The 13,446-nt window shown below is 42.2% G+C and overlaps 1 protein-coding gene across 1 annotated transcript; it reads left to right on the top strand.

The window, feature by feature from the left end:
* Positions 1-215: 215 nt before the first annotated feature.
* LOC115197234 (ATP synthase subunit g, mitochondrial) lies at positions 216-6,351 on the top strand. The gene is made up of 3 exons (XM_029758575.1): positions 216-373; positions 3,959-4,119; positions 6,174-6,351. The coding sequence occupies exons 1-3, from the start codon at positions 322-324 to the stop codon at positions 6,270-6,272; spliced, it is 312 nt and encodes a 103-aa protein (XP_029614435.1). The 5' UTR covers positions 216-321; the 3' UTR covers positions 6,273-6,351.
* Positions 6,352-13,446: the final 7,095 nt, after the last annotated feature.

Below are 13,446 nucleotides of genomic sequence, written 5' to 3'. Positions count from 1 at the left end.
TACTTTCATACGCTGGCCTCAATTTGCCAGTCTGTTATTGACATTGAAAACAACGATTTTTCACCTTTCTGAAAGGATTTCGACATCGAGCAAGATTATGTGGGGGGAAAAAAATAAACAGAGAAGTTTATGATTCATGCCTAGTTAAATAAAGGTTTATAAATATATAGATATATATAATAAATTAGGCAGCTCTGCAGCTATTTCCGTTCAGGCAGATCATAGGGCAGCCGCACTTGAGGGGTCCTTCTTGCTGGAGGTGACATTCAGTTGCAGCAAATAGCCGATTGCGTATTTTTCACGACTCTAAATCAAACCATCATGGCACAGGCAGTCCAGAAATTGGTGGCCAAAGTACCTACTTTGATCGGAGGTAAATTAAATGATTGTGTTTAGACATAAGCTTAACGTCGACGCTATTAAAACATGCAAGTTATTGTATTCAAGTTGACAGTCACGCTGGCATGGCATCGGTGGCTATGCTAGTAGTTAGTTAGCTATGTCACAGTTTAGCGCATCTTGCCGGCTGCAGCTAGCTAACTACTGAGTGTAGAAAACAATAACACCTTCCTAATATTCAGTTGTAGCCCCCCGTTAGCCCTCAAAACAGACTCAATTCGTCGGGGCATGGACTCTTCAAGTTCTAGAAAGTGTTCTACCGGGATGTTGACGCCAATGCTTCCCACAGTAGCCTGACATTTGTAACGTTTTTATAAAGTAGTTCATTGCATGGTGCTCATTTTCATAATAACACCTTATGATCCAGCTGCTTGCCGTAGTTATGAAGTAAACTCAGAATTACTATTAGAAAAATTGGATTACCTTTGCTGTTCTTCGTCAGAATGCACTCCCAGGACTTCTACTTCAACAACAAATGTTGATTTGGTTCCAAATAATCCATAGTTATATCCAAATACCTCCGTTTTGTTCGTGCGTTCAGGTCACTATCCAAAGGGTAACGCGCGAGCGCATTTCGTGACAAAAAAAATCTAAATGTTCCTTTGCTGTACTTAGAAGCATGTCAAACGCTGTTTAACCTGTTGGGGCTAGGGGGCAGTATTTGCACGGCCGGATAAAAAAACGTACCCGATTTTAATCTGGTTACTACTCTTGCCCAGAAACTAGAATATGCATATAATTAGTAGATTTGGATAGAAAACACTCAAAAGTTTAAAACTGTTTGAATGGTTTCTGTGAGTATAACCGAACTCATATGGCAGGCCAAAACCTGAGAAGATTCCATACAGGAAGTGCCCTGTCTGACAATTTGTTGTCCTTCTGTTGCATCTCTATCGAAAATACAGCATCTGTGCTGTAACGTGACATTTTCTAAGGCTTCCATTGGCTCTCTAAAGCTGCCAGAAAGTGTAATGGCGTGTCTGCTGTCTCTGGGCGAAGAACAGCAGGAGAATTTGTAAGTGGTCAGCCTGGGGACAGTGACACTGGAGATGCGCGTTCCTGAGAATTCTCACAAAAATAGCATAAAAATTGATTTTAACCTCTCTGGGCTAGGTGGGACGCTTGCTTGCGCTTGTGTCCCACCTACTCAACAGCCAGTTGAATCCCGTGGCGCGTTATTCAAATACCTTAGAAATGCTATTACTTCAATTTCTCAAACATATGACTATTTTACACCATTTTAAAGACAAGACTCTCGTTAATCTAACCACACTGTCCGATTTCAAAAAGGCTTTACAACGAAAGCAAAACATTAGATTATGTCAGCAGAGTACCCAGCCATAAATAATCAGACACCCATTTTTCAAGCTAGCATATAATGTCACATAAACCCAAACCACAGCTAAATGCAGCACTAACCTTTGATGATCTTCATCAGATGACAATCTTAGGACATTATGTCATACAATACATGCATGTCTGTTCAATCAAGTTAGGGAAGCCCAGGGAAGTTAAAATACATTTTTATGCTTTTTTTCTCATAAAATAGCGATAATATTCCAACCGGACAACGTTGTATTCATTGAAAGAGGGAAAGAAAAAAATGGCGAGGTCTCATGAACGCGCATCTCCAGTCTCTGTCACCAGGCAGTCCACTGACAAACTGAGCTGCTGTTATCTGCCCAGAGACAGGAGACGCATCAATCCGGTTTCTGAAGGCTTTAGAGAGCCAATGGAAGCCTTAGAAAGTGTCACGTAACAGCACAGATACTGTAATTTCGATAGAGATGCAACAGAAGGACTACAAATTGTCAGACAGGCCACTTCGTGCTTGGAATCTTCTCAGGTTTTTGCCTGCCATATGAGTTCTATTATACTCACAGACACCATTCAAACAGTTTCTAAAACTGTTTGAGTGTTTTCTATCCAAATCTACTAATAATATGCATATTCTCGTTTCTGTGCAAGAGTAGTAACCAGTTTAAATCAGGTACGTTTTTTTATCCGGCCGTGAAAATACTGCCCCTTATCCCAGACAGGTTAACCCTAACCCCTAATTCTAGGGTAGGGTAGCCTAGAACTTTTAGAAACCATTTTAGTATTAATATTATGATATTTAATACCATTACAGTACTAAATAGCATTTAGATTATTTTGTTCATCAAAACCTGTCTAAGCATTTAGCTGTTTTGTTATAATTTGTTTTATATTTATTATTGCAAGGCAGAATACTTGGTAAACAAGCCACATTGTTTTCTTTTTTCAAATGTGGTATGAACTGGGTGACCTAGTAACCTCTGTGAAAGTCCAGCAATTGGCGTGGGGCAGGTTTGACTGATCTAAGGAATTAACAGGAAAAATACACTTTATTTCTCAGCTGCCTCACCGATGTCTTTACGTGAATTAATAACTTTTAATTGCTAAATATTTCCAATAGATGGCAGCATAAGACCCCGAAGCATCAGTTATAGGCTATAGCAGCAATACGATTGACATAAAATAGCATGCAACCAATGTCCCATGACTTTACAGTTAGCAAAATATCTTGTATTAAGCCTGTGTTGCTTTTGGGAGAGCAAAAAAATAGTGATTATAGCAGGTACTGAACCCCGGCCAAATAATCACTAGTCAGATGCGCTACCCTCAACCTTAGTTGAATTGCATTATAAAAAGACCTTAACGTATCATATTGGGAGTAAACTGCTTCGGAATAGAGAGGACGAGTGCATCTTCCAGCCTGCCAATAAATTACATCATGCAATCCTCGCGGTTTGCGAATTTACCTCAACATGCCCCTCGCTTGCGCGAGAAGGCAGAGCGGGTCGATGCTGGTTGATGAATTTGTCAATGAATGTACTAGGAAAATAAGTTTTTGTCAACCAGAGGTGACTGAATTAATGTTCAGCCTTATTGATAATTGTTATAGTAATGAAGTATAAACATGAGCATAAAAACTGGTAATAATAAACATGAAGCATCATTATAATACGTCACAGTAATATGTTAAACGCTTTTTCAGTTCTTCCTCTTGTGTTAGCAGTGTGGAAAGTAGGGGACAGAAAAAAGCAGGAATTCTTCTGTGAGGGGAGTGGTGTATCCAGGGAGAAAGCTAAATAATATTCTGAAATGTTATTTGTGGTCTTATGCTGCCATCTATTGGAATTATTTAGTAACTGCAGTAGTACTGAATAAAGTGTATATCCTTGTGGTGGTAATGTTTTGTACACTCAGTGTAGTTAGCTAATGGTAGACAAACGAAGAAGCCAAGTCACCATCAATCTCGAATAAAAACTTGTTTCCAACTAAGTGTTGGCTAGCTAGTTAGATGTAACTATTTATAGTAGATAAGGTTAGTTAGATGTGGTAACTGTTTATAGTAGATAGTGTTAGTTGGCTAACTAGCTAAATGTCAATCTCAGGTAGGTGTTCTGACAAGCTCTTTGAGTCACCTAGCTGTCTCACCTGTAAACTATATCTAACGTTAGCTAATGTTTCTTATCTCGCTTGACCCAGCAGAGGACACATTTCATGACATGGCGTGTTCATTTTGTTTTTTCAGCCGCTGCCACCTACTCCAAGCCCCGGCTAGCGACCTTCTGGCACTACGCTAAAGTCGAGCTTGTGCCCCCTTCCCCTGCCGAGATTCCCCAGGCCATTGCAGGAATCAAGAACATCCTCACCGGTGTCAACAGTGGACGCCTTGGACAGACGACAGTGAAGGTGAGAACTGAGAAGATTGCTTGAGTGGGTATCAATGCAATACTGTATAAGTAGCTAGCAAGTTCTTTCTTTTGCCCATTGGCTCTCTGAATGTGGGTTTTGTGATCAATGTTCCCTCAAAAACAATTTTTCACTGAGCAAATTTCAGGTCTGCTGAGCGCAAACTTGAACGTTGTGAACTTCCGGCGTGCATTTCCTGTGAATACTGGGGCTGTACTGTGGCTATTTGATCATAATGTAGGCCTACCATAAAAAACAATGGAGAAAATGCATCCCATAGCATTAACATATAGAAATAGCTGTTCTATCATTGTGTACAGTAGAATCCAATCCATGCAGGCCTACATTCCATGAGACTTTTTTTTTTTTCTTAAAACATGCAAGGCTTGACATCAACCTGTTTATCCACTTGTCCTTCAGACAAGGAGGTGACTGGACATGTTGTTTGATGTAAGAAACCACTTTACAAAATAAAAAGCATTATTATTCCCATACCATTATTACAGAGAATCAGACAAATGATGCTACCCTCTGCCTATTGGCTAATTAACTTATTCAAGCCTGTCTCAAAATACATCACTGCCCCTTTAAGACAAAAAAAAAGCTCCTTACGTGACTCGCTTTTCAAATATGTCTAGAAATGTACACGTTTTGTGCTGACTACAAATGATCTATAACTGGGCTAATAACTCACTAACTAGTAAAGGATATGAACAAATGTGCACACGTGGCTACATGCAGCTCTGGCTTTGATCTCTAAACAAGCACATCTACTCACAACCACTCATGCTGTAAACACAGTCCAGTTCAATGTAAATGGCAATGCTCTATTTGCATATAGACCTACTGCAGCTCTGATTGTTTATGCTGCACTGGTCTGTTTAGAGTACGGTCTGAGTAGTGCGTGTTAATGCAATAGAATCCTACTGCAATTCATTCTGCCTACAACAATCTGTTGCATAGTTTGTTTTGGTATGTTGCATTGAAAGTGGCTAATATTGCGTGTCACAATTGCCACAGTAAAGGGAAATGTTGATAGTGTTAACAGGGAACTCTATAACAGTGGTCACCAACTTTATTCAAATACAAGCTGAGATCTACCGCTGGTGACTTGTAAGAATATGCAACATTAACCAATTAAAAGCAGTACTCTAGCAATGAGGTTTGTGCAGTAAGCTATAGGCCCAATACATTACCACCGCATATTGGCTTTGCTTGAATTGCCCTGCCAATGCACTGTTCGGGACATTTTCTTTTGTACAAATTCTATTAAAAAAATGGAAGTAGTCTATATGATCACACTGGTAATGGATCTGTTGTATTACTTGTGAAACACAGCTGAGTGAGCCTACATTTCAATAATTTGCTTTTTATTTTACTGGAATGATGGAGTCTACATCTGTAGTCAGCTTTAGTGGAGGGAGAGAGCAGCAGACTGAAGTTCCGCCTCATCTCTTCGCTGACACTGACCAAAAAGGGACACAGTCTTCCATTATTTCCTCATGTACAAAATCATGTTACGCCTATGAACAGAAGAAGTGAAATATTCCTCGATATTAAAAAAAGACCCAGGCCACAAATAACCCAAGCCAAAAGATACTTTCCCACTCATTCATTACTGTTGTAGCGCTGATTGGAAAATGCATTTTATGGTTTATATAAAGGTTGAATACAAAGTGTTGACAGTCGACCGACTAGGAATGCCTTGGAGATGGATCAGGTTGGCTATCGACTGGTTTGTGACCACTGCTCTAGAAAATTGTCAAGTTCAATCTCCTGCTTCTCTGTGGGATGATATTTCTGAGCGTCAGCTCGTGGTAGTCTTGGGGCTGCTGCTTGCACAAACGCACAGCTTAGCGGGAGCATTGGTTGTGACTTATCTCAACTCTTACAAGTAGTCCCTTCATTATCAAAATAAGTAGCTGCAATCCACTAGGAGACATTAGGCCTCCATCCTAACCAATTGGGAAATATGGAATTGTCTGTCATGTTGGTTTTTAGATATGACTCAATGGTATTTGTTTGTGATTAATGTCAATGTGCTTTTGTTACAGGATGCGTTCAGAAATGGATTGGTCTGTACTGAAGTGCTGATGTGGTTCTACATTGGAGAGTGCATCGGAAAAGGAGGCATTGTTGGATACGCCGTTTAAACCTTGTTCTGTCGCTGTTGTACACTCTTAACTTCCACCTGTGGAGATCCAATTAATAAAATGTCCATTGTTTAACGAACTGTTGCACTGTAACTTGAACCTTTTTTAGACACTTCAGGACTTATTGAATATATTGAAGTTGCCAACTTTATTCTGAGACTTTTTAGTGTAAAGTGTTTAATAATAGACATGTAATTTATATATATATATATATATATATATATACATACACACACACAACACAACACAACTAGTGGAGGCTGGTGAGGGGAGGACAGCTCATAATAGTGCCTGGAACAGAATCAAACACATGGAAACTGTATTTGTATGTATGTAATACCATTCCACTCATCCCGTTCCAGCTATTACCATGAGCCCGTCCCCCCCAATTAAGGTTCCACCAACCTGTGAACAAAACATCCCAAGTGCAGTTAAAGGCTGACCAAGATTCAATTTCTGGTTAAACTTTACTTGTGCCACCTCAAATCTAGAAATGGGTGGAATTGTGTTATGTAAAATGAGAGGTCGCTGACTGCTTATTGGTTAAAGTTGGAATAAATTCTGACGTCAATGGCGGTCGGTGTTGTTTTAAGATGAGGGAGGATGATTTTTTTGGTCTCATGATCATGGCCTTATTTCTATTATGGCATATTGGATGACTCATTCATATTCCATTCATCCAGTTCAATGGAACAGTGAAGGTTTAGGCTACTACATGATACTGAAAGTTTACAACGTAGGTGCACACAGATCCAGAGAAAAATTTGATCCGGGGCATAATCATTAGTCCAGCAGTTGAAAACGAGAGTTTCTATTGGACAAATCCAGGTATGTTTATCCCCGCTCCGTTTGCTTCTGTTTCAATAAACATTTTATAACAGAATCGGCAGAATGTATACACTCCTGATCACAAGTAAAGAGTTTACTTTCATAGCAGCCACATTGTATTCCTTCTCACATCTATGTGCTCTCCGCCTCTCATATTTTCCCTTTGCTTGTGTACTTCAATTCACAACACATTGGCTGTATGTGACCAGGTGAAAAAACCTTTCCAAACCAAACCATTTCAAAACTGCTACACACAGCCTACTTCACTGTCAAAGTATTAGCTAAAGTAACGTCAAAGTCAACATAGCTAATATAACTAAGGCCTTAGTAAACCTGCTACAATCATACAGTAACATTTGTGTGCAGTTTAGCAATTCCACCGGTGGGCCCCGGTGGCAATAAATGAGTAAAACCGAAAGTTTACCTTGAATGGGAAGGGTTCCAGTGTTGTTGGATAGTCAAAGCCAGCTAGCTAACATAGCATCCCTCTGTTTGAGCTCGGTGTTTGAGTAGGCAAAATGTTTTCAAAACTACTCACCACATTTTTATGCACTGCAGTGCTAGCTAGCTGCAGCTTATGCTTTCAGTACTAGATTCATTCTCAGATCTGTTGATTGGGTGGACAACATGTCAGTTCAGGCTGCAAGAGCTCTGATAGGTCGGAGGACGTCCTCCGGAAGTTGTCATAATTACTGTGTAAGTCTATGGAAGGGGGTGAGAATCAAGAGCCTCCTAGGTTTTGTATTGAAGTCAATGTACCAATAGGAGGATGGAAGCTAGCTGTCCTCCGGCTACACCATGGCGCTACCCAAAAGAGTGCTTTTGAGGCTACTGTAAACATTCATTGCAAAACATTGTTTTTTAATCAATTCTTTGGTGACGTGAATATAGTTTATCTAAAAAGGCAAACTTTTTTACTATTTTTCTGAAATTCACTGAGGATGGTCCACCCCTTCCTCCTCTGAGGAGCCTCCACTGTATAACATGCACAGAAATGTCTGAGGTGCAGTCACAAAGGGGTTGCAGATCCTTTGACTACAGAGTAAATCCAAACATCGGCGATGATCGATGAAGAAGCATGAGTTTCGGACAATATTAACTAATGATAGACATCTGCTCTCGCTCCCGGTCCTCTGACAGTGTTTGCACGATGTTGACCAAGTACCTGCGGAACCCCTGGCGCACATCCTCAGGATCCTCCTCCACGTTACTGCATCAGCAGTAACCTGCTCAAATGTGAGGCTGCACATGCATGCAAAAACATGTCAAAGAAATCCAAATGACAATTGTGGCCTCTGGTATGAACCGAACAGCAGAGGCGTATGCCCTGTCTTCAAAGAAGTGACGCATGATATGGCATGTACTCACAAAAGGTTCCCTTTAGCATCAGGAGCGTTGGAAATGTTCAAATGTCAATGGGAAAAAACGAATGCATTAGCAAATGATACATGATGTAACACACAAGGATGAGCTTGTTGATTTTTAGGTTGTGTCCAGTGGAATCTGGTGGGGGGGGGGGGGCTATAGGACGACGGGCTCATTGTAATGGCTGCAAAGGAATTAATGGAACGTAGTCAAACGAGATTTCCATATGTTTTTGATACTGTTCCATTTATTCCATTCCAGCCATTACAATGAGCTTATCCTCCTATAGCTCCCCCCACCAGCCTCCACTGGTTGGGTCTTAGGTTATCTGCTCCACTGCCAGGTTTGTGGTGGGCCATCAGCAGACACTGGCTGCTCTGCAGCCCCTGTGAAGAGATGAGCATGTGGTGCCATGTCTCTAGTTCTGTCAGGTGGTGTGGTTGAACACTATCACTTCACTGTTGGAGTCTTTCATAGACGCTGGCCAGCATGACTTAAACATGCATCAGAAGAGGCTAGTTAGTAAAGTAGTAGCTTTGATTAGATGGACATAATGTAACTGCAATGCAGTATTCAATTTTGCAGTGAATTCTGAGGGACAGATTCATAATTAACACTGAAGTAAAAGAGTGAACCTGTTAATTGACTAATTCCCAAAAGCTGTGAGTGAGTTTCTACATTAGGTGTACACTGTACAGTTCACAGGAGGTTGGTGGCACCTTAATTGGGGAGGACGGGCTCGTGGTAATGGCTGGAACGGGATGAGTGGAATGGTATCAAATACATGTTTGATACCACTCCATTTACTCCATTCCAGCCATTATTATGAACCGTCCTCCCCTCAGCAGCCTCCACTGCTACAGTTCAGATGTGAAAAGTGTTTGAAAAGTGTTTGAAATGGCCTATTGGTCCTTACTTAAAATCTCCAGCACATTCCCAAAGTTCCACTTCAAGATATGTTTGTCACCACTTCCCTCATTCTGAGATTCAAACTCCAGTATCGTTTGAACACAACAATGGTTTAATGGTGCACTTGGAGTTGTAGAAGTCATCTACCAAGCTTTTGCTGAATGATTGATTGACAAAGAATCTGATTATTGGACTGGGAGGTATGAATGAGTCTTATCTGACACTTTGGGTAGCCTGAACTCTCCTCCAGGGCCAGTCCTTGCTGTTCTGCAAAGTGAAGTTGACAAGACATCTAAAAGGCATATTTTCTGTACGTTGAAAAATAAGCATTTTCCGGATGTTGAAATTATGTTCATTTTCAGTTCTGAATGAAAGTCCTGACCGGAACAAAAACCAATGTCAATGGGTGGATGTGGAAATCAAGGCCAGTCCGGACTGCACCCAAAAAAGATGTCCAAAAGGCGCCGATGTGTCAGCGATGTGTCTCTCCAACAGCACCCTGGGATGGCGCTCTGGGAATGGCCAAGCAAAGCTGTTGAGGAGCCTTTTGGTCCTAGACTTGGCACTCCGGTACCGCTTGCCATGCGGTAGCAGAGAAAACAGTCTATGACTTGGGTGACTGGAGTCTCTGAAAATTTTATGGGCTTTCCTCTGACGCCACCTATTATATAGGTCCTGGATGGCAGGAAGCGTGGCCCCAGTGATGTACTGGGCCGTACGCACTACCCTCTGTAACACCTTCCGGTCAGATGTCGAGCAGTTGCCATACCAGGCGGTGATGGTACCAGGACAACAACCTCTCCCTCAATGTGAGCAAGACAAAGGAGCTGATCGTGGACTACAGGAAAAGGCTAGGATGCTCTCAATGGTGCAGCTGTAGAACTCTTTCAGAATCTGGGGACTCACGCCAAATCTTTTCAGTCTCCTGAGGGGGAAAAGGTTTTGTCGTGCCCTCTTCACGACTGTCTTGGTGTGTTTGGACCATGATAGTTGGTTGGTAATGTGGGCGCCAAGGAACTCAAACTCTCGACCCGCTCCACTACATCCCCGTTGCTTTTAATGGGGGCCTGTTCGGCCCGCCTTTTCCTGTAGTCCACGATCAGCTCCTTTGTCTTGCTCACATTGAGGGAGAGGTTGTTGTCCTGGTACCACACTGCCAGTTCTCTGACCTCCCTATAGGCTGTCTCATCATTGTCGGTGATCAGGCATACCACTGTTGTGTCATCGGCAAACTTAATGATGGTATTGGAGTCGTGTTTGTCCACGCGGTCATGGGTGAACAGGGAGTACAGAAAGGGAATATGTACACACCCCTGAGGGGCCCCAGTTTTAAGGATCAGCGTGGCAGACGTGTTGTTGCCTACTCTTACCACCTGGGGTCGGCCCGTCAGGTAGTCCAGGATCCAGTTGCAGAGGGAGGCGTTTAGTCCCAGGGTCCTTAGCTTAGTGATGAGCTTCGTGGGAACTATGGTGTTGAATGCTGAGCTGTAGTCAATGAACAGCATTCTCACAATAGGTGTTCCTTTTTTCCAGGTGGGAAAGGGCAGTGTGGAGTGCGATTGAGATTGCGTCATCTGTGGATCTGTTGAGGCGGTATGCAAATTGACGTGGGTCTAGGGTATCCGGGAGGATGCTGTTGATGTGAGCCATGACCAGCCTTTCAAAACACTTCAGGGCTACTGGCGTGAGTGCCACGGGGCGGTAATCATTTAGGCAGGTTACCTTCGCATCCTTGGGCACAGGGACTATGGTGGTCTGCTTGAAACATGTAGGTATTATAGACTCAGTCAGGGAGAGGTTGAAAATGTCAGTGAAGGTACTTGCCAGTGTGTCCACGCATGCTTTGATTAAACATCCTGGTAATCCATCTGGCCCCGTGGCCTTGTGAATGTTTACCTGTTTAAAAGGTCTTGCTCACATCGGCTACCGAGAGTGTTATCACACAGTCATCCAGAACAGCTGGTGCTCTCACGCATGTTTTAGTGTTGCTTGCCTCAAAGCGAGCATAAAAGGCATTTAGCTCATCTAGTAGGCTCGCATCACTGGGCAGCTCGGGTCTGGGTTTCCTTTTGTAGTCCGTAATAGTTTTCAAGCCCTGCCACATCCGACGAGCGTCAGAGCCGGTGTAGTAGGATTCAATCTTAATCCTGTATTAACGCTTTGCTTGTTTGATGGTTTGTCTGAGGTCATAACGTGATTTTTTTATAAGCGTCCGGATTAGTGTCCCGCTCCTTGAAAGCGGCAGCTCTAGCCTTTAGCTTGATGCGGATGTTGCCTGTAATCCATGGCTTCTGGTTGGGATATGTACGTATGGTCACAGTGGAGACGACATCGTCGATGCAATTATTGATGAAGCTCTTGGTCAATTTCTTCAACAGATGATCAGGTCTACATAATTATCAAACATATATTAGTAATGGAAAGGAAACTTTGTTTAAGTATTACAATTTTCCTTTAGTAATACAATTGTAGGCAGAAGTTGGTACAGAGTACAGTATATGATCGCTCTCCCCAGGTTCTGCAAAGTGTCAGCAATTAAAGGCTCAGAAGTGGGTTTGACTGAAACTTGACCTTTCATCTCAAGTATAGTGTCATAACAAGGTGAACGAGTCTAAGCATCTTCTGACAGGTAGCTGTGTTCATCAGGCCTGCGGCAGTCGTATTCTCCGAATACGACTTTTAGCAAATGCACTCGCACCATGTCTCCCTGTCATGGCTTTTGCGCCATCAGTACAGATACCAACATCAGCAGCAGCTACATTTGGCTACATATTAGTGGAATTCCCGCAAGAGAGTAATGGTTAATGTGATTGGATGTTAATTATTTGACTAGGATACCTGTATTTGACATTGTGTTGTTATTTCGCTGAACACTAGATGGTTTCATTTTATTTTGGGCAGTGAAACGATGCAACTCAGGCCAGATAAATGGACTGTTTGAAAATGTGAAGAATGTAATACCTGCTCTACATGAGGTAGTGCTGGAATAGCCTTCACATACAGTGCCTTTGGAAAGTATTCAGACCCCTTGACTTTTTCCACATTTTGTTACGTTACAGCCTTATTCTAAAATGGATTGAATCTACACACAATACCCCATAATGACAAAAATAAAAACAGGTTTTTACAAATATTAGCACAAAAATAATAATAATACCAAAATAATCCATTTACATAAGTATTCAGACCCTTTACTCAGTACTTTGTTGAAGAACCTTTGGCAGCGATTACAGCCTTGAGTCTTCTTGGGTATGACGCTACAAGCTTGGCACGGCTGTATTTGGGGAGTTTCTCACATTCTTCTCTGTCAGGTTGGATGGGGAGCGTCGCTGCACAGCTATTTTCAGGTCTCTCCATAGATGTTCAAGTCCGGGCTCTGGCTGGGCCACTCAAGGACATTCAAAGACTCCTACGTTGTCTTGGCTGTGTGGTTAGGGTCGTTGTCCTGTTGGACGGTGAACCTTTGCCCTAATCTGAGGTCCTGAATGCTCTGGAGCAGGTTTTCATCAAGGATCTCTTTTTACTTTGCTCTGTTCATCTTTCCCTCGATCCTGACTAGTCTCCCAATCTTGGCATTCAGGCCAAAGAAATCAATCTTGGTTTCATCAGACCAGAGAATCTTGTTTCTTATGGTCAGAGTCCTTTAGGTACCTTTTGGCAAACTCCAAGCGGGCTGTCCTATGCCTTTTACCGAGGAGTGGCTTGCGTCTGGCCACTCTACCATAAAGGCTTGACTGGTGGAGTGCTGCAGAGATGGTTGTCCTTCTGGAAGGTTCTCCCATCTCCACAGAGGAACCCTGGAGCTCTGTCATCGGGTTCTTGGTCACCTCCCTGACATTCTCCCCTGACCTTCTTGCCCTTCTACCCCGATTGCTCAGTTTAGCTGGCTCTAGGAAGAGACTTGGTGGTTCCAAACTCCATCATTTAAGAATGATTATGTAAATAAGGTATTTCTGGATTTTATTTTTAATAAAAGTCCAAAAATCTTTAAAAACCTGTTTTCACTTTGTCATGATGGGGTATTGTGTGTAGATTGATGAGGAAATATATATTTTTGAATGCATTTTAGAAC

This window comes from Salmo trutta, chromosome 7 (assembly GCF_901001165.1).
Source record: "Salmo trutta chromosome 7, fSalTru1.1, whole genome shotgun sequence".
Taxonomy (NCBI): domain Eukaryota; kingdom Metazoa; phylum Chordata; class Actinopteri; order Salmoniformes; family Salmonidae; genus Salmo; species Salmo trutta.
The sequence above is the reverse complement of the archived record's forward strand: the minus strand, read 5'-3'. Positions and strand labels throughout refer to the sequence as shown.